General features: G+C 36.2%; 1 protein-coding gene across 1 annotated transcript; it reads left to right on the top strand.

Annotated features, from left to right (window-relative positions):
* Positions 1-1903: 1903 nt before the first annotated feature.
* On the top strand, positions 1904-3337 carry LOC131428049 (uncharacterized). The gene is made up of 4 exons (XM_058591689.1): positions 1904-2065; positions 2121-2263; positions 2302-2514; positions 2575-3337. The coding sequence occupies exons 1-4, from the start codon at positions 2063-2065 to the stop codon at positions 2777-2779; spliced, it is 564 nt and encodes a 187-aa protein (XP_058447672.1). The 5' UTR covers positions 1904-2062; the 3' UTR covers positions 2780-3337.
* The last annotated feature ends 19211 nt before the right edge of the window (positions 3338-22548 follow it).

Here is a 22548-nt window from a genome sequence, read left to right as displayed (position 1 = left end):
TGGTTCTCACTAAACTGAGGATTTCTTCTTCGATTTGCGAAGAAGAAATCCTAATAGTTCTTTAGAAAACTGTAGGAGTGTGATGCTCTGAACCGTTGTCCTCTTTTCGTTGTTTTTTCACCAATGCAAACGACTAGCAGCTGTGACGTAATCGCTCTTGTCGGAAGCGAAAGTAGCTTTGCAAACGACACACAATACATTTTCTCGCAGGGGCGATAGAATCCAAAATGATATAATTTTTGTTAAGAGGTTTCTTTTTACGTGATTTCGTTTGTAGCTTTTTCACTAATGGGCGGCCCTAACGGCTATAAAAATAGCCACATACAGAATTTAATGTCGATTATTTCATTTCGGATTTGCATAATTCATTGAAAGACACTATTATGATGCTGTACGGGATTCATTCCTGCCTTTCAGAAGGACCAAATTGTGGAACTCACTACGATACTAAACACTGTTTGGAACATTTTTCTCGAACGATTTGTTGTACAGCAGGAGATATTTTGTTCTCTTGCTCAGAACGCGTTCTGATTGGCTGGTGTTGACATGGGTCAAATGAGACATGTTTTTCAATAGTGTACTATTAAAATACTTCAATGCTGTTGCTATACACGTTTAAGTTGAAAATTTTCGATTCTATTGGTAGTTAGATTATATAAATCCTTTCACAGATCACTGATCTATGAGCTTTAAAAATACGAGAAAGGCAAACGCGCCTTATAAATTATCCTCTTTAATACTCGTTAATACCAAACATTTCAGAAAAGTTTAATTTTGAAATATTTGATATTATGTCACACAACTGAAAATTTTATCATAAAATTGTGATCATATTTCCGATGGCGTGTAGCAAAAATTATGTTGATTCGTTAGATACAACAAGAGATATTCACGATCAAAAACTTATCACTCTCTCAAAGGGCACATTTTGAATAGGCGCCCCATAATAAAGTAAGTCGTATTCACGACAAAAATGCTATAAACTTCAGTACAATATACAGTGAAGGGATTAAAACAACTGCTCAACTCCTGGCAGAGATAACAGGTAAAATTTTCAAGTTTGCATACTAGAAATCCTCCAATGCAATTGTTAAATTTTATAAGTATGACGAGAGAAAGCAAATAAGAGGCCCAACGCAACTTCAGAAGTCTGTAAATTAGACGATTGCATATAGAAGTTTCAAAAACCCGTAAAAAGTCGAGGGGAACGACACATACGCATTGACCGTTAAAATGAGTTTGGTTAAAACTGTTATTGATATTATAACACAAACTTTACAGAAGTATCGCACGTGATTGAACGAAATATTTTTTTGATATAGTAGTCTGTATCAATATGATACGTATTGTCTCGTACACTGAAAATAATTTGCACGCTGGCATCATGTGCAAAGCATTCGATCTTTCACTGCTTGTAGAACACATGAAATTCATGAAAATATACACTTAACTCATAAAATGAGTGTAAAAACTGTTAATATTTAGTGGAAATCATGCTACGTTTATATGCAATGCACTTAAAAACGATCAGATATATCGTTACCTCTAGATTCTATATGCATTTCATGTAAATGTCACATAGTTTTCCACATAGATTTCAATTGAAACAGAGGTGACCGATTCAAATGTTTTGCACATACATTTATGCTGTACTCATTCCCACTAGAAAATGAAGTGTTTAACACACGAAGTTCGATTCAATAGCAAACACATCAAATCCAAAGGAAAAACCACATCGAAGCTAAGTGAAAATAATCTAATCTTGCATCTTAGTGAATTTGCACATGAAATCTTAAAACAAATCGCTTCGGTTATGTGTTGAAATGAAAAAGCATATTAAATTGAAGTGCTGTTTACATATGAATCTATCGTGCACATTTTTATCAGTGTATAGATAGATTGATAGGCACTTATTGAAACGTATTTCAATCATAGCAAACATCGCGATGTGTACTGTGTGTTCTATCAATCTATACTGAGCTCAAAGCATATTTTACCAGGATCTTCATTAGGCCCGGGATTCGAATCAAGTTTCGGTGCATTGTTTTTGATCTCCTCTATTATGGTAAGACTTGTCGCTTTTTCTATAGATAAGGAAAACTAAGTTTGATTCTTATCAGGATAATTTTTGGAATTACATACAAAAAGATGTCGGGCCAATACCAGAAACAGTTAGGGTTTGTTTGGAATATTCTGAGTACATCACCGCCGCATTAGGAAATATAGACGACAACGAAATACGAGAAATCGAGAACGACATGAGACGTGTTTCTCTTGGATCAGCTAGCGCTGAATTACGTCATTGTTTCCAAAGATTCGACGCAATCCAGCTGATTTCAGTTTTATGGTTGGTGAAAAAGCCATCATTAAATTGGTGTCAAATGCCGTTAAAAAGAAAGGCATTGATTTCTACATTAAGCGAAGCCAGAGAAACCATTCTTTAATTGGGAAAACACAAACGATAGGTGATGAAAATTCTGTACGCGAGGAAATTATAGCGTTCTACCAGAAAAGGTTAAATGGTCAAAACATCAATACATGTAGAAAATTTTCAATTTTGATGTGATTTATTAGATTCGATGGATCTACAGCCCAGGAATTGTTTCTAAATTCGCTTACTTCAATAGACATCCGTATTAGTATAGACGATGATGGAGTTCTCGGAGAAATTCAATGTCATTTATGTGACAAAAAAAAAATATATTGTTTGCCGTCCCGAGAAAACTGGTCGATGGAGAGTTTCGAACTTCTTTGCACATCAAAAACGTATACAAAGTAGAATTTGTTGTTGATAGTAGTAGCCAGAAGCGAGCATGGTCGGACATATTGAGTTCAGAAAATGCTGAGCCCGAAATAGCTAAACGACGCATGACCGACGAAATACGTACTGAATCCATAATTATTGAAACTATAAATGAAAACTAGCTGGATGATATATCTACTGAATGGACAAATGCACCAAATGAAGTGAATCATGAATTGATAAAAACATCAGATAATGAAGTTAATTGTTCAACTGGAGAGCTTAGTAAAACATAACAAAACAACAGAACAAATATGTTCTGTTGTTGTAACAACAGAACAAATATGTTCTGTTGAATTCTTATTTCTCTTAAAATAATAGATAACCACTGAGCAAAGCCCTATTTAAAATTTTCACTATGAAGCTGTTTGTGAAATGATATATCTGGTTCATTTCGGTGTGGTATGATTTGTGTCTTGTATATTTTAGTTTTGAAATCATTTTCATATTTCGTTCCAGAGCAGCGAAAAAGATTTTCCGATAACTAATTCGTTCGCCGGGAGCACAGCTTATCTAATTTTATTTGCTATTTTGTTAATCATTCACCTAAATAATAATTAAAAAAAAGACTGATAATTTATGCTAAGTCTTTTCTCATTTGTATTTTGTTATCTTGTAATTGTTGAAATTTTGCGTCATAATAAGTTGTAATGTTATCAGATTGTGAATGAAAATAGTGTTGACATTTGTTTAATTCTAGATTTATTTATTATAGAAACATTGGCTGCTTTGATGTGTATATGTGTATAATGAGAAGTATAGATCGTGAATAGTAGCGTATAAACAATGCATGAACAAGTATTCGAACCTGGTAATTTGTATAGAAGGTGCTACGATCGTATATATGAATTTTTATGCAATTTTGCATTGATAGCTATGATAATTCAGACGACGACACGACCTGCCACTCGCTTTTAAAACTGTATCGTAAATTTAACTACCCCTCAGTAACTCGTAATGTCAAAATGAGATTTTGGTAAATATGTTTGGAACTGGCAACCCGGGTTGATAAACTGTTGATTCTAGAATAACAATATCCTTGGTTACGTTTGTTGTTCAATTGAAAAAAACTAAATAGAACAAAACAAATCAATAAGTATTTCACCATGGTTCTATTGTATGTCGCAAAGGAAGAAGACGAAATTGCAATTATAAATGTATTATGGGTTTAATTTAAATGGTTAGCTTATATTCCATCTAACGATTTTTGTAAAAACGGCTGCAAAATCGTTTGCTTATGCGCCTATGCTTAGAAATCCAAGTTTGTGGACAGCCGTCAAGATAGAAAAAGGATCAAAAGGAGAGGAAATATAATGCCGTTTTTTGTTTTTAGCGCTGCACCGGTGTAGTGTAGCTGTGACTATGTTCGCTCCAATTTGGGTGTAATCAAAGCATCTTTTTCTTCCCTACATTCGAAATTGATACTATCGAATATAATTACCAATTCGACAAAATATCAATAAAAACTCATACAGGGAAAATATGACGAAAAATTATAACGATTAAGACGACTTAGATTAACTTCACCCAGATTCTTAGTGAAGAAGTATTTTTGATATGACAGAATTAAAAATTTTGCGAGTCATACTTAAGATAATCCACCCGTATTCAAACACTCGGTACTTGTACAAACAGAACATCCCTGAACGAGATGTAAAGTAAAATACAACAACTATTTTTAGTTTTTCATTGAAAAAAAAGAAAAGGCATTTTACTGCGGTCGGTCGTGTCATAGTAGAATCGATATTTATTCTATGAACAGATAACAATTTGAGTGAGTAACCGGCCGTATTCTTAGGCTGTTTTATACACGCTCTCTTAATTTCTTATCAGGGAACAATTAATTAATTGATAGTGAAGTTCGCAGTCGAAGTTTATGTAGAGCTCCACAGCGAAATCTGGTATATACACAGCTAGATTTCGTATATTTTCTGGAGATTCATATTTGAAAGCTTACTCGATTAAAAAACTTGAAGGCTCTTCCTAAACACCACCATCTGGTCAAACTGAAATTATAAATCGGTTATGAGAAATATTTTAAACAATCTTCAAAACTTCCCAGAAGCAATCTTGCGATATTCGAATTCAGACGAACTTTCTCAATTTATTTGTTTATTTTTATTTCTAGGGTACCTTGGTAACTATGTTGTAGCAACTAGAACAGTGTTGCTTAAGAATTTAATTTTTATCATTTACAAGGGGTCGCTATATTTGCGGTAATTGGCGGTAAATCGCTCACGAACACATTTTATTCCGATTTTCCTTCGGAGTGCCTGGTCGTGTCGTCGATTCAGATGTGTCGTTCCCCTCGTAAAAACTCTGAAAAAATCTGCAACCTGGCACCTGTAATTCTGACGCTTATTATTTCGCTATTCTGCAACGATTCCGTCGCATTCTATGCCTCGCTGAAAACCACAATAACGTCAAAAAGAATAATTTAAATCGGTCCATCTGTTTCAAGTGATGCGATTACAAAGGACATTTTAAAGTCACGTACATAACAGAAAGAAAGAAAAGATGGCAAAGGACAAAATCAATTCGATTATAAAGAAAATCCCATTGTGCGATTTTATGTAACCTCAGCTGAATGTCGACTGAAAAGCTACCGGCTCAACTAGAAAAGTGCCAGAAGTGGATAGAAAGAAAAGAAAAGAACGTCGCAGCTGTCAGATTGCTCATCACAAATCGAAAGAATGAAGATTCGTCTTTCGTACTGCTAGTCCGTGCTGCGTTTCGGAAAAAAGTGAAGAATTTGAAAAGTTCGCGATCAGTCTAGAGGTTTTCGTGATTTCGTTACACAGTATTGGTCCACTTGTGATCAGGGGAATCGAGGCGAAAATTATTCCCAAACCATCCGTAAATATGTTCGTTATGTGATCTATGCTGAAGTGATGGAAGTTGTTTTTGTTGTGTTGTGTTTCACAAGCAAGCCGTGATTGGAATAAATTATTTCGGTGGTGTCTCGAGAAAATTACTAAAAAGGATTTTCATAGCACTAGTGAACGCAAATGTGAAAAAGCTTGAAGACGGAGCGAGTGTTGAAGATCACATAGTAGCAACAGAAGAAAAAATCCCGTCTAGGCAGTCGTGGCAGTGATCTTTCTTCAGCTTCCTCGCGACCGAAATTTATTCTCTGCCTTTTTCATCCGTTCTCCCGTAAGTGATGCTAATTATAAAACGAAATATTTTTCCCTTACAGCTTCTTTTTTTTCTTTCAAATTTTACGCTCAGTTTTCACTAAGCCAGATGAAAAGAAAAACTGTGGAACGGTAGTGTCACTGCTTTGCCACCCGTTGTTGCCGTGACTGACTGTGCTAAAGGTTAAGGATACATGTCCTACAAAGTATGTTTCATTTGTTGCTTCCCGTCTTCGGTTTCCTAATATCAGGTGTTTCACGTTTGGGATTGGAAAATTAGATTTTTGAAACACATTTTCTTTGTTTCCAGTGCTTAACTTTGTGTGAAGCTTCTCACTAATCTTATTTGTTCAAGATATAGTAAGAAATAAAAGCCCTGAATTTCAGGAATATTAATTAATATTGGAAGTTGGAAGCTTGTCAAACGGTAAGGTCAAGTTCTGCATCGCACTGTGGCATAGCTTACTTTGCTTCGCATTGCAACAAAGAATCATACGCATAGCCTAGATTCGAATCAAGCGTTGTAATTTGTAACATTTCTGCACAGGTGCTAGGTTGTCTGCGCCAACTTTGAATTCTGTCCAAAAGTGAAAAAAAAGAAATCTTTTGAGAGCCGAAACGTGCATCAGACTTATAAATATACACTACATCTATTCAACTCGAAATTCAGAAAAATAAATTCGACCTTGCTAGATGCTAGACATTGTTCAGATGCATTTTGTTTCAAAACCCCAAGATCTGAATAGTGTCTCTCATTCACAGCAGATACGTTAAAGTGCAAAGTTAGGTGGTTGCATACGAAAATAGTCGGGAATTTTTTTGTGCTTGAAAATATAAATATTTACAGTATCATTTGTGTGCATTCTCTGGTACTAGCTAGTTGTTTACTCTTCACCTTTTACTATTGTATTATAAACTGCGGGCAGGTTGTCGGTATGTTTGTTATTTGATGTCAGAATAACATTTTTGATTTGCTGTATAAAATCTCATACACACACACTTTTATAGCCAAATGTACGAGTATTCGTCGCGAAAAATGACGCGTGTTAGGCATTCCTGTGGAAAAGGCCAATCTAGGACACGGAGGCCGAAGCGAAATTAGTAAATTAATGTGTGAACTGACATTTATTCAGATTGTTTGTGTCGAATGCAAAAAAAAATCCTCATTCATTCTACGTCTGTGACTCAGAATGAGAGACATTGGGTAGAGACGAGTAGAGTGCGATGTTGCTAACGGTTAACTTTAATGCAGCTCATCTTGGTTCGATTGCTAATCTCATCTGAAGAGCAAGAAAAATTTTTAGTCGAAGTTAAAAAATTGCGCTAGTGGAACGGAAGGATTCTCTTTAATTATTTGCTTCATTTAACGCTTACACTCAATAAAGACTGTCCCAGAAAGTATGGACGCAACCAAAAACCGCTGCCATTTCGCAATGGTTCAGAATCTGTCAATTTGTATGGCTGCGTCCTGTTGTTTACACTGTTCTCTAACCACTTGTGCAGTTGTTTATTCGTTTTCATTAGTTTGTTTCGAAATGCGTGGACTTTTAGCAGAACAACGTCGAAAAATTGTGTACGAATGGTGCACAGAACGCGGACTGTCACTGAGAGAGATAGCAAAAATGGAAGGAGTAAGTGAAAAAGCCGTGCGAAATGCAATCAGGAAGTTCGGCGAGAATAACACCTTTGAGGATAAACCGAAAACGGGTCGAAAAAAAGGTCCTGCTAACCCTCAGTTGGATAAACGTATACTGGAGGCGTTCGAGCAAAAGAAGGAGGTTTCAGTTTGGGATGTGGCCAAGAAAGTGGGCATTTCGAAGTCAAATGTTCTTCGTGCTAAAGAACGTTTGAATCTTCGAACCTATAAGAAGCAGAAACAACCAAAACGTAGTCCGAAACAAGAAGCATCGATCAGGCCGAGGGTTCGAAAGCTGCACAATACGATTCTTGCTGGAAATTTGAACTGCATAATCATGGATGACGAAACCTATGTGAAACTCGATTACAAATCCTTGCCGGGACCACAATACTATACGGTGCGAGAAGGGCAAGTGTTAAACCAGTCCGAGACATCGATTGAAGTCGAAAAATTTGGTAAGAAAGCTATTGTCTAGCAAGCAATTTGTAGCTGCGGTAAGATTTCGGAACCCTTCATCACCACTGCTTCAATGAACAGCGAAATATACATCAAGGAATGTTTACGAAAACGACTTCTATCCATGATTCGAATCCACAAGGATCCTGTTGTCTTCTGGCCAGATCTTGCTTCTTGCCACTACACGAAATCAACAGTAGAATGATATACTACCAAAAATGTCTCTTTTGTCCCAAAAGACATGAATCCACCAAATTGCCCACAACTTCGACCAATTGAGGAATTTTGGGCACTTACGAAGGCACATCTTTGGAAACATGGCTCGGCAGCCGAAACCATTCAACAGTTCGAAAAAGATTGGAAAAAAGTGTCAAAACTTGTCGCCAAGAAGTCTGTGCGGAATTTAATGAGGAACGTAATATTCATAATATTCCGTTGTTGTAGTCTAATATTATCAGTATATCGAATAAAATTTGAATATCTAACACTTGTGAATTGTTTCACAGCGAAATCAAAGTGCGTCCATACTATCTGGGACAGTCTTTAAGGCGGGGCTAACCAGTGGAAAAATACAACAAACATTCGATTTTTTTCACGTTCCTCCTTCAAATTGCAGCAGATCAAATTTAACTGTCATCTTCACCTAGAAGTTTATTATAAATCGCTAATATAAATCGTTTCCGGAGTTACAGGGCGAAATGCACAAAAAACATATTTAGGAAACTCTAAGACTTTTCCTCTGAAACTTAAAGATAGTGACAATCCATGTTGCCATCTTGAAGAAAAAAGAGTTCCAATACTTTCGAAACCGGATTCAGATGACCGGAATAGCCGAAGTTGGTTCGTTTGCCATGACCTATAAATTGGAACAGTTTTGAACCTAGTTAAACTTAGACTTACTATCAACCGTAGCACGTCTATTACCAATATCACACACCAGTAGCAGACATGCGTTGCCGTTTCGTTTTCTTTATAACGTGTACGAAATAGAACAAAACACGCATCGTTCGTCTTGTTTCCTGCTTCCACGTTGCACGTACCAGTGTTGAATTGTCATTCTATATGGCTGTTTGAAAACTTTGACACTCATCGCCCTGAGTAACTGCGGAACTGGATCAAATTTCACAGTAGATTTTGAGACAATGTGAACTTTCGGAGTTTTTTCTTCACTACTTTCGGTGCTTCCGGAACAGGGAAAGAGGAACCAGTAGTGCCGAATTAGATTCATACGCCCACAAAAACTAACAAGTTCTGCAAACTAGAAGAATTTATCAGACGGTATTTGTACCTGTTTTTGACCATCGTTCGTGAAAAAAATACTCATAAACTTGGTAATTGTCTATTTATCACGCTATAGCTCCGGAACCGGAGGTAGGATCCTGATAATAGGTTTCAGAAATTTTCAGGAAACTACCTAGCCTTCCATTTTAATCTTAGTTTGTGTAAATCGGTTTAGCCGTTTCCGAGAAAATTGAGTGCACATTTTTTCTATAATTTTCACATATTACCCAGTAACTTCGGAACCGGAAGTCGGATCCAAATGAAATTCAATAGCAGATTATGGAACCATAGGTCCATTCATCTGAATCTAAGTTTGTGAAAATCAGTTCAACGATCGCCGAGAAAAGAGTGTTCATATTTTTGTTACATACATAACACATACACACTCACAAACACAGACGTTTGTTCAGTTCGTCGAACTGAGCCTTTCTATTTGAGAAAGGTAAAAATATAAAAAATGTCAACCACTTCTCGGTTCAACCGATTTTTATCATTAGATTCAACTTTGTGTTCCCGAGTTAGGGTGCTTAGAGTAAAAATATCAATTTCAAGTGTATTTTTCTTTCATCAAGAATCATGTGATGGGCAGCTAATTCTTTAAATTGGCCAAATAAACTCATATCAGACTTTTATATCAAGCTCAAATTAACAAGACATTACAAGGTGGTGATGGCAGTTCAATCTGAACTGCATTTGAGCACTGATGAGCCGAAGACGAAACGTGAAGAAATCGAAATTAAATATGTGCTTTATGCACCAACCAAAAATCCTTAAATGCACAACAAACATAGATTATTCAGTTGTAAATTAGCGTGGATCTCGATCATAAACGACGTATATGATGACGTATACGACGTAGCAGTGGTGTACCGAGGAAATTTGGCGCCCGGGGCAAAATAAGAGATTTGCCACCTCCATCGTTGGTTTAGTGAGCAAAAAAAGACGGGTGGGTAATGTCAGAGACATAACTGGATGTCGTGAATACGAAAACAACTGACATGTTCCTTAACAATTCCGAATATCAATTAGTTGATCAATTGTATGAATTATGAAAGCATTCTCCTTTTTCACATTTTTCGCAAAAACAAAGAAGGCTTCACTTGATCTCGATTACTGTGAATTTCACACAGCGAAAAGTGCACAAATCTAATCAAACTGTTCTAGATTTGCACTAAACTGAGGATATTTACCTTCGATATGCGAGCAAGAAATCCTAATAGTTATTTAGAAAACTTTTAGAGCTATTAGAACGGTTGATTTTGTGTGATGCTTCACTTTCACCAAGTAGAAAAAAATTATTAAAATTCTGCTATCGACTCACCATTTTACAGTTAACTCAAGATTGAAATATAAAATAGATAGAAATGGCGCAAAAAATAATTTTCTTCCCAATACCAACGCAGTGGAAATTTGTTAATTCAAGATCCTACCGATCAAACATTGAGTAAGCAAATAGACCAGGATTCTGTCACTCAGGGCCCGATAAGTTTTCTGGATCTTAATACTGAGTCTGTGCATGAATTTGAAACCAGGGGTGGCATTATGTATCTCGATTCGACTGAAATTTTATCGAATCGACCACGTTTCGTATTATGGTTCTCGATTCGAAGTCGATCATCGAGCTTCGTTCGACTTCACTCGAAGAAGTATTAGATTATCGAGAAGTTTTGGCATTAAGGAACCAAAACAATCGAGCTCGTAAACGACTGAACTCGATAAGAAATGGTCGAAAGCCTTATTACTATCGACTATGAGTTTACGAATACGTTTCTTTTTTATTTAGGTATTATCGATAACATCTTAGATTTTCATAAACATATTAGTATTGATATTCTTTATTTTAATGCATTATTTTGTATATCGTTATATATATTTTGTGTGTTTGGCATATTATGTACAAGTCGAACTGTTTAGAAAGCATATTAATTGAAAGCTGCGTGGTGTTTACTTAAAATAACAAAAGTAAGTCGAAACTAACCTATGCCCAGTAACTGTAGTTTGTAATAAAATTTTTGAATCCTGTGGAATGAAAACGTCGCTCAAACGGATTGTAGGAAAAAGCTTATTCGCTCTATAACAATGAGCAAATAATGTTTTTACCCATATATCTAACTCAAGTGAATTGAAAAATTTGTCCAAACACCTTGAAAGTATTTAGAATATGCCAAAAGCATCACAATCTCGTGCTATTAGCGTGTATTTGACTCTTCAATAGTACCTAAATAGATTATGAAGACTACAAAGAATGGGTTGCTCCAGGTATATTAGCTAAAGCAATATCTCCTAATAAATATGATAGAATATTACAAAGAAAGCTGCAAAACCTAAAAGCCTTTGATTAAAACTACACATATGGATGACGTTAATTGTATTAGACTTGAAACAAATCATGAGAAATACAGAATTTTTTTTATTATAATTTCAAAAGTTCATCGATAAATTGTGTACAAGAACACAACACGCTTGAAAAAAATCTTTACATTTCAAATGGAGTGGAAACGAATCTGCTTCTTGATTTAAATTTCAGAAATGTGTTCATGTTAATTTCGTGCGGCAACTTAAAACAGCAGTATTACAAACAGTTTACTGCTTTTCAGTACTTGAACTGAATAAATGTAATCGAAAATACTCGAACAATAATTCAGTTTAATTATTTTCATGATTGCAATGTATATGGGTTTGTTTACCTAAGTATGTTATGACCAGAGATGCCAGATATTTTCATAGAAAATCTGTATTGATTCGTATAAAATATCTGTATTTATCTGTATTCGCTAATATGAAATTTCTACAATACAATTATGTTACAAGGTGTTATTCCAATAGATTATGGTTATATAGTGGTAGATTAAATTTCATATCTTATATTATATTCATCGACGAAATTTTATAATTTTTTCCTATCAACAACAATTGAATTATGGTGCCATATACTTGTCTAATTTGAAAATGTTCACTTCATAAGTTGAGATGGATTTCCAAAACCCAATATGCAACGTCGAGTCAGGTAATACAACTGTCAGTCTGGCAATAATGTTTCATGATGCCAAGACTTGTTTTACTTTTAAGTTCAATTTAGTTACAAATTTTAATATAAATGGATTTCAGTGTTCTTCATTAAATATCTGCACTAAAAATATATATTTTAAAAAGTGATTTGTACGTTGATTCCTAAACGTTTATCTCGTCATTGCAATCAAATACTAATAGATAGCTCAAATACTAATAGATAGTTTAGTTTTTTCCTTAATACTTTTGGTGGAATCTGTATAAATCTGTATTAAATTTAAGAAATCTGTAAGAAATTTGTACTCTGTATTAAATCTGTATGCGCATGTAAAAATCTGTATAATACAGATAAATCTGTATAAATGGCATCTCTGGTTATGACAGTTCGAGCAGCGTCAGTCGAAATCTAGTACCACATTGTTAGGATCTCGATCACGAGGTCGAAAGCGATACGTAATGCCTCAGTTCAGTCGAATCGACTTCAAAAATAATCGTTTCGAGCAACTCGATTCGAGATGCATAATGTCAGCCCAGAATTCTGACAGAACAATTCAGAACTTGAAGCAGAAATCTGCCCTTGGATTCTGAGCATGGATTCGGATTCTAGACCTGCACCTAGTTTCTTGACGTAGATTTTGAGTCTAAATCTGGAGCAGGCCTTTGTAATATGATTAAGGACTTTAATTCTGAATCTGAGTTCTGCACCTGTATTCTTGATAAAGATTCTTACCTTGGATCTGTATTCTGACCCTGAACCAGCATTCTTTGCTTGGATTTAGAACCTGGACCTGAATGGAGTAACTTGACCTAACATCTGAATGTGAATTTGAGATCTGAGTGTAGAATCTGAATTCTGAACCTAAATTCAGGATTTCGATTCTGGACAAGAATTTTTAAAGACTGTCCCAGAAAGTATGGACGCAACCAAAAATCGCTGCCATTTCGCAATGGTTCAGAATCTGTCAATGTTTATGGCTGCGTCCTGTCGTTTACAACCTATCTCTAACCACTTGTGCAGCTGTTTATTCGTTTCCATTAGTTTGTTTCGAAATGCGCGGACTTTCAGCAGAACAACGTCGAAAAATTGTATACAAATGGTGCACAGAACGCGGACTGTCACTGAGAAAGATAGCAAAAATGGAAGGAGTAAGTAAAAAAGCCGTGCGAAATGCAATCAGAAAGTTCGGTGAGGATAACACCTTTCAGCATAAACCGAAAACGGGTCGAAAAAAAAAGGTCCTGCTAACCCTCAGTTGGATAAACGTATACTGAAGGCGTTCGAACAAAAGAAGGAGGTTTCAGTTCGGGATGTGGCCAAAAAAGTGAGCACTTCGAACTCAAATGTTCTTCGTGCTAAAGAACGTTTGAATCTTCGAACCTATAAAAAGCAGAAACAACCAAAACGTAGTCCGAAACAAGAAGCATCAATCAGGCCGAGGGTTCGAAAGCTGTACAATACGATTCTTGCTGGAAATTTGAACTGCATAATCATGTACGACGAAACCTACTTGAAACTCGATTACAAATCCTTGCCGGGACCACAATATTATACGGTGCGAGAAGGGCAAGTGTTAAACCAGTCCGAGACATCGATTGAAGTCGAAAAATTTGGTAAGAAAGCTATTGTCTAGCAAGCAATTTGTAGCTGCGGTAAGATTTCGGAACCCTTCATCACCACTGCTTCAATGAACAGCGAAATATACATCAAGGAATGTTTACGAAAACGACTTCTATCCATGATTCGAATCCACAAGGATCCTGTTGTCTTCTGGCCAGATCTTGCTTCTTACCACTACACGAAATCAACGGTAGAATGATATACTACCAAAAATGTCTCTTTTGTCCCAAAAGAAATGAATCCACCAAATTGCCCACAACTTCGACCAATTGAGGAATTTTGGGCACTTACGAAGGCACATCTTTGGAAACATGGCTCGGCAGCCGAAACCATTCAACAGTTCGAAAAAGATTGGAAAAAAGTGTCAAAACTTGTCGCCAAGAAGTCTGTACGGAATTTAATGAGGAACGTTCGCAAGAAGGTGCGCCAGCTAGTCTACAATGGCTAAGTAGCAAATGTTGAGAATAAAATTCTGTTGTTGTAGTCTAATATTATCAGTATATCGAATAAAATTCGAATATCTAACACTTGTGAATTATTTACAGCGAAATCAAAGTGCGTCCATACTTTCTGGGACAGTCTTTAATCTGAACCTGAATTCTGGAATGAGATGCTGGATTTCAACATTTAATTTATGGATATAAATTCTGAACTTGAACCAAAATTCTTGATAGAGTGTCTACCTGCACCTGGATTCTGGGAAATAATTCTCAATTTGGACCTGGACTTTGGTTCTGGGCCAGAATCCTGATCCCGGATTTGGATTCAGGACCAGAACTCCTGACATAGTTTTGGAACATGAAACTAGATCCTGAACCTTGACTCTTCACCTGAATTATGGACCTAGTTTCAGAACATGGACCTGGATTCCTGAACGAAAATCGAAAATGAACTTTGTACTTGGGTTCTACACTTGAACTTCTGACAGGAATTCCTAAATTTCTGTAGCCTGAATTCTGAACATGGACCTGAACTTCAGTTTTAGATCTCAGACTTAGATTCTGGATCTGAATTCCTGGAAAAATGTTGAATCTAATCCATGAAGCAGGATTCTGGGCCTTAATTCTGGATTTGAACAAGATTTTAGACTCAAATTCTGAAAATTCAAGAAAGATCCGAGACATACATCTGAATAATGATTGTGGACCTGAATTCGGAACCTGTACCTGAATTTCCTTTCTTTATTTTGTGTGGATTGAATATGAAAAAAAAACTTGATTTGAATTTCTAATGAAACAATTAAACTATTTACACTGATTCTTATTTGATCAATTTTTGGCCGTAACACCACTTAAGCATCCATCTTCTCACTTTCATTTTCTTACACACAAATTTCACAATAATTCAATGATCTACTAATCACATCATTCGTACAACTAATAGATTAGCTTGATTCTGGATTGTATTTCGCAATGATATATCGAAAAATTTTCCACATTTACTCAGAGCTTATCTCAGAAAGATTTTTTTAACTAGCGAAGCCCACTATTTGCGACTTATTGCCCACCTGTTGTCAGTTATGAGTTTACTACCCACTAAAAATGAGTGGGCTGTAGGGACCACGTTTTTTTATCATATTTAAAAATTAAGCGATATTCATCCGAGGTATAAAGATTTCGGTTGAATAATTCTTCTGGTGAAATTCGTCTTTCTTTTTTCGGTCTTCTCTAACGAGAGATAATAAGTGGAGAAAGAATATGCACTCTTTCTGCGAAATCACCCTTTCGGCAAAACAATACCTTGCTTTCGGTTAGAAAAATCCTGTTCCATGTAATACAAAGAAGAAATGGTCGAACTACATTATCTTTTATACTATACCTCACTATTCAAAGTAGGTTTGATTTGTAGGTTACTACATCTAACATTTAAGTAGGGTAATTTGTGGCTTCATATAATTCCAATGACGTGGTGCTAGAATGATATTTTATTTGTTTCAACAGAAGATATTTACAATAATGTATACCGAAGAATCAATTTGTTATTCTCTCATTCGCACAAAAACACTTGATTCTAGAAGATGATTTCAATTCGCCATCATCCAAAAAATTATTTCATTTTTAATGTCATTGTGTTCGGTCGTGTCTTGTCTACTCACTCAACCGTGTATTTTTCTTACAAACTTGTTTCAATTTATGATTAATGTTTACGCAAACCCAAATGATGTTTACGCGCATTTTCGGCTCGTCTATTTTGTGCCGAATTACAAACAGCGAAAATCGTAAACTTCATACTTATACATATCATACGTAGATGCTTTCGTGTAACGTGTAGCACATGTCAGGTGAAATATGGCCAACAACCGACGGAAAAAAACAGCTGAAGTGATCGCTCATTGGCATCTGGGTTCAATGTGAGGGACATGAAACATGTTTTTGACTTTTGATTACAATTTCGGTTGAAACGCATTGCATTGCAATGGCTTTCGTTTGTTTCGATTTTGAAAGTTTTAATTTTTTTATCATGTTGTACCAACTACGTATCATTTTATATTGGATTTTTCTTCATTCCTTTTCAGAAGGTATTTTACTGTTTTCACAATCCCGTATAACAGAATTTATTACAATATTAAACTGATGAAACATCATTTCTACGCGTACAGTAGTTTTTATATTTTGTTTTCCATCAGAGTTCGGTTAGAGCTGAAGACGTCTCGAGACGTCATCAAATTTTAACTAGCCGGTAAAATTTAGCGGCAGTAAAACAGGCATTTATATATTTTTTTTTGTTTCCACTCAATTTCTGCGCTATAAATAGAACTTTTAAAGATCGTCGGACAGTTGGTCCAACAGGATCGAATGCGGTGATGATTGATGATCAACCGGGCGGCAGTTTCTATCCCATAATGGGAGTTTCGAATGCATGTGGTTGCGCGTAAATCCCACGAGTTGTAACAAATCAAATATTAATGTATATACCATGTTCGTGATGGATGATAATGCCATCGTGAATATGGCTTGTAGAAAATTTTCACTCCAAGTATTATTAGATATATCGGATTACAGTATATTACAGCATTGCTTCAATAATCGAAACCCACTGACAATGACTACCGATTGGAATAGTTTTCAGGCAAGTTTAGAAAATATTTCACCCGACGAACGATCGGTTAAAGCCGGATATAATGGAATAATATATTAAACAAATTATTTCCGTTTTTCACTTTGCCGTTTTTAGTAACGGTATAAATATTTTAACAATCTGCACTCTGTAATTCCAGAATCGACTGTCGGATCCGGATGAATTTCGGGAATTCAATAAGGAACCACAAGACCTTTCAATCGAACCGAAGTTTGTGAAAATCGGTCAAGTCTAGTGAATGAGATCCATTTTGGAATATATGACCACTATTTTCGGTGCTTACAGAATTAAAAATCGGGAACCTGGATAGCCGAAATCGGTTTGTTTGGTTATCTACTGGTAATGGTCACCGATTAGAGTAGTGTAGAGGCCAAATAAGATTTTTTTTAGGTTTTTTTTTTGTTTCACCGCTTTGAGTGACAATATCAAATTTTTAACACACTCTAACCTACAAATCCGGAACCGAAACTCGGATACGGATGAAATTTGGAAGTTTTGCATAGAACCATGAGACCTTCCATTTGAAGTTAATTTTGCTAAAATCGGTCACGCCATCGTTGGGATAATTGAGGAAGTAATTTGAAATAGGAAATTTTATACTAACCATCCTGTAATTCTGGAACTGGAAGTCGGATCGAAAAAAAATTCAGGAAGTTTGTGCAAAAAAATGTTACATAATATATACACACACGCACATACAGACATTTCCCGTACTCGATGAACTGAGTCGAATGGTATATGACACTCGGCCCTCTGGTCCTCGATTCCAAAGTCGGTTTCCACAGTGATCGCATAAACTTTCTATATGAGAAAGGTGTTTTGGAAGAGCACCTGTCTTTCCATCCAACAATTTATCACATTATAACTCGAGTCAGCAGTAAAAAGGCGTAGAACCAGATGTTCGAGTACTCGGCGATAAAGATGAAAATAGAGAATGGCGCAGACGAACGAATCACAAACTGTATGAAGTATACAAACATGCGGACAACGGACGGCTTATAGAACACAACCGACTACAGTGGGTTGGACATGTAGCAAGAATGCCGGAAGAGAGTATGGTCTACGTGGTGCTCAGTAGAGAATCTGGGATAGGTTGTCGACTGCGGGGAAGACTTCGCATTCGCTGGGTGTGCGCAATCGAAGAAGATTCAGGCGTAGCGGGAGTACAGAGCGATCCTGGATCGAGATCGAGTATCCTGGGAATCTACAATTTATTCGGTCATGTTCCGAAGACGGGATGTACAGTGTTATCCGGAAAGAAAATTGCAGTTTTGAGCTTCGAATGTAATAGACATTCTGCAAGTAACACATATTCTGACCATGATGAATTGGCGAACTGGTAATGCTCATGATTTGGATCATGAATAAATATCATGATTTCATGCGAAGATAAAATGATTGGTTTAATGATTTTTCAATCATGCCAACGATAACAATTTTCTTCCCTCGTGGGAAATTGTAGCGAAAGTCTTGCTATAACCTGGAAGAAGCTGGGAATTTTAGTGCAAAACTGGGAAAAATTTTACTAGCTCAAATATGAGTAACAATTTTCAGCAAGTAAAAAGTTGGAGGCAAAGTGTTGTAACTGCTTAAAGACTGTCCCAGAAAGTATGGACGCAACAAAAAACCGCTGCCATTTCGCAAATTGTTCCGAATCTGTCAATTTTTATGGCTGCGTCCTGTTGTTTACACTCTTCTCTAACCACTTGTGCAGTTGTTTATTCGTTTTCATTAGTTTGTTTCGAAATGCGTGGACTTCCAGCAGAACAACGTCGAAAAATTGTGTACAAATGGTGCACAGAACGCGGACTGTCACTGAGAAAGATAGCAAAAATGAAAGGAGTAAGTAGAAAAGCCGTGCGAAATGCAACCAGGAAGTTCGGTGAGGATACACCTTTGAGGATAAACTTAAAACGGGTCGAAAAAAGGTCTTGCTAACCCTCAGTTGGATAAACGTATACTGAAGGCGTTCGAGCAAAAGAAGGAGGTTTCAGTTCGGGATGTGGCCAAAAAAGTGGGCACTTCGAAGTCAAATGTTCTTCGTGCTAAAGAACGTTTGAATCTTCGAACCTATAAGAAGCAGAAACAACCAAAACGTAGTCCGAAACAAGAAGCATCGACCAGGCCGAGGGTTCGAAAGTTGTACAATACGATTCTTGCTAAAAATTTGAACTTAGCCATGTGTCCAGAACATTATTTTCCCTTCTTTTTCAATATGCAACATTTTGAAAACGCAGAATTTCAACCGCACAAACAAGTAAACAAACGAAAGTTGACAGACAAACGCACAGCATGCTGTCATCTGAGCATAAAAAACCATCACAAATACATACGTACAACACAAATGTAAGTGGATAGCTTATTTTCGAAACACTCCTTATCCTTATGTTTAACCTCAGTTTTAACCGAGATTAGCACGTTCGCCGGAAAAATTTGAATGAAAATCTATTACAATTCAGCAAGTTCGCAGATGGCGATATAATCCAGTTAAAGCTGTTCTGCCGACCAAATGTGGAAAGGCAGGAGATAGGAATTGGTAAGCACTCAGTTATTTTATTTTATTACTAGCTGACCCGTCGAACTTCGTCTCGCCATTTTTTTTTTAAATTTATATCTTCGGACGGCAGAGTGGTCAAATGTTCAATGTCGTTAGCGCTTCTCTCCATTTTGCGACTCCGTCTGCAATTAGGGAATGGCTATAAGTTAGCTTCTGAGAATGAATATTAGAAAAAAATATGAAAAATGTGCAATACTTCTGTTATAGCGAAGCGAATATGTGGAGTGACTATAAGAGTTGTCGTCTTTCCTTTGAGCTAATGCATTAAACAGGGACAGTAGATCTCACAACTAATAATTTCAATGTACCATGTTTTATTTTTACTTTCTTTATGTCTGGAGCAGGGAAAAGTCCATTGGAGATAAGTTATTATCAAACTATCACTATGTCTCATGTAGGCATAAAGCCTCCTCATCTTTTGTACAAACAGATTACAGAATGATTCATATCATGTTATTAACTACTATCATATATAATCATCTCATCCAGATATGATATTTACGATCTGCAATAGTATCCTAAACCGCCCGTTTTCAAGTAAATATCCATGATTTAAAATTTATCCAAAGCAACTGAACGAACTTCAGCTCAGCACAGCAAGAAAATTAGCTCAAAACATGTTCAGTACTTTCAAGTTGTCAAAAATTTCTCGTTTACTTTAAAGCATTGCACAGTGGTTCAAAATCGCAATTTCACGCTCTTAATTGATAAGTGATAGGAACGTGGTTTTTGAGGTACAGTATCTTTAGCAAAGTTGCTCAGAATGATAGACGCCATCTTTTGGTTAATTATATTTATGTGATTAATCCCACTAAAAGTGAGATAAAAATATTATTTTAATTTAGAGCCAACATAGGGGCTAAGTTACTTCGACAAAGTTGTTCAGAAAGATATTTCAAACAAATTTGCGGAAGGTCGGAGGTCGATGATTCTGAGCAACTTTGCTGAAGATACTGTACCTTAAAAACCACGTTCCTATGAGTTATGAATTAAGAGCGTGAAACTGCGCTTTTGAACCACTGTGCATTGGTTGTTTTCATATACTATGAAACTTTTGGTTGCATTGAAAACTCCGCTAGAATTGTAATTTGATCTTTATCTTACCAATTACTATATGCGCATTTTTAAATAATAATAATAATTTAAATAATGTCATTTATTATATGCGCCTATTTAAATATTTGGTAAGCTAGATGCTTGGAACATCTCTTTGTTTATCTTCATTGTTTCAGCAGCAGAATCGTAACATTGATTCGTTCAATAATTTCATTTGTCTAACTCACGCCCACGGTTACCAATATTATTCATCTAACTGATTATATGACACATATTCATTCCGTACTGGTAAATTAAATCAGAACTTTTGCTCTGCTTACGGTAGGGCTTGAATAGTATCTAGAACAGTTATATGCATTCCTCCATCATTTGGCAAGCAATGATTTTGATACCCAATTGAGCACGTGGGTCGAAATGAAGAATCTCATGGATCAAGTATGCATGTGAAATATCCACACAAAACAATTCGTTGGGCGCCAAGCATTTTTTTCGACGGTCAAGCACTTATGCAACTCGTCTCTCGCCAAACATCAATCGTAGATCTAGCAATCGTTGACGACTTTTTCAACGGAAAATTCCATTGTCCATACAAAACAACTTTTTGGATGTTTTCCACTTTTCCGGCAAGTTTTCCTAATTTTTCTGATGCACGAACCCGGCGGGGGTAAAAACTGATCAAACAAAACAAGAATCATGTAAATCCGTCCATCCGTTAATACGAGATGCGAATAAAAAGAATGATCTCTGCATTTTTATATATATAGACTAGCTGACCCGTCGAACTTCATCTCGCCCGATTTTTTTTTGAATTTGTTTTCGGTCAGTAGAATTGTCAAACGTCTTATGCTGTTAATGTATCTTTCCATTATTTTACTGATTAATTGGCTGCGATGAATTTATCAAAAAATATTGTGAATGTGTTAAAAGCTTTTGTTACGCAAAAATTAAGCGAGTGCACCGATCGCCATATCATCTTTTGAATCAGTGCATCGAACAGCGATTGTAGATCTCTCTCAAACTAATGATTTCGTCATATGGGATAAAAAGTGAAGCAAAAATAACTAAGGTGACTACTTTAAATTGATTCCAAAAATGTACAAAAGCTGCCCTCGCGACTTGTAGTTCCTCACTTCTCGGTAGTCTGGTGATATTATTTAGTCGTATTTGATGAATGTTCGTAGCGTGACAATCACAGGAACAATTTTCGATTAACAATTCAGCGATAAAACTTTTTTTTACGTTTACATTATGACTTCTGGTTAGTCAGTAGTTATTTTGTAAATTTTTGACATATCAGAGACTCGGATGATTCGCATCGCTTAGTTCGACCCTTCTGGTAGAAGGTAAAAGTTTAGATGCAAGAATGAGTAATTCTTGGACATTCGAAAGTTCAAGTTAACATTTCTTTAAATGCTGTGTCCATTAACCCTCACATGAACACTGCATTCGTTCAATAGTTGTATCAATAGTCGTCGCATTAGTCGACACCACCTCATTTTGTTTAGTACCCAACCTACCCAGTATTCAGCTTATCATGTGAGTGTATAAAATCTCACAACTAATGGGTTTCAAACCACCAGAATTTACCCGATTCTATTGAACGAACTTCAGCATACTAAATGCAAGACAAACCACTTTGTTTGATCTCATTATTCAAACAGCAGAATCCTATCTTTAATTCGTACAAAAATCGTTCTATAATGTGATTTGTTCAACTCACGCCTACGATGGCCAACATTAATCACAATGCAAGCTAGAACACTCAGATGCGTTCCATCAATAAATCATTTGGCAAGCAATAATATTGATACCCAATTAAGCACGTGGCTCGAAATGACGAAACAACTCGTTGCACGCCAAAGAATTCTTTCAACGATCTAGTATTCCTTTCTTCGACGGCCAAACACTTATGCA

Source organism: Malaya genurostris, chromosome 2 (genome assembly GCF_030247185.1).
Source record: "Malaya genurostris strain Urasoe2022 chromosome 2, Malgen_1.1, whole genome shotgun sequence".
NCBI classification, from domain to species: Eukaryota; Metazoa; Arthropoda; class Insecta; order Diptera; family Culicidae; genus Malaya; species Malaya genurostris.
The sequence above is the reverse complement of the archived record's forward strand: the minus strand, read 5'-3'. Positions and strand labels throughout refer to the sequence as shown.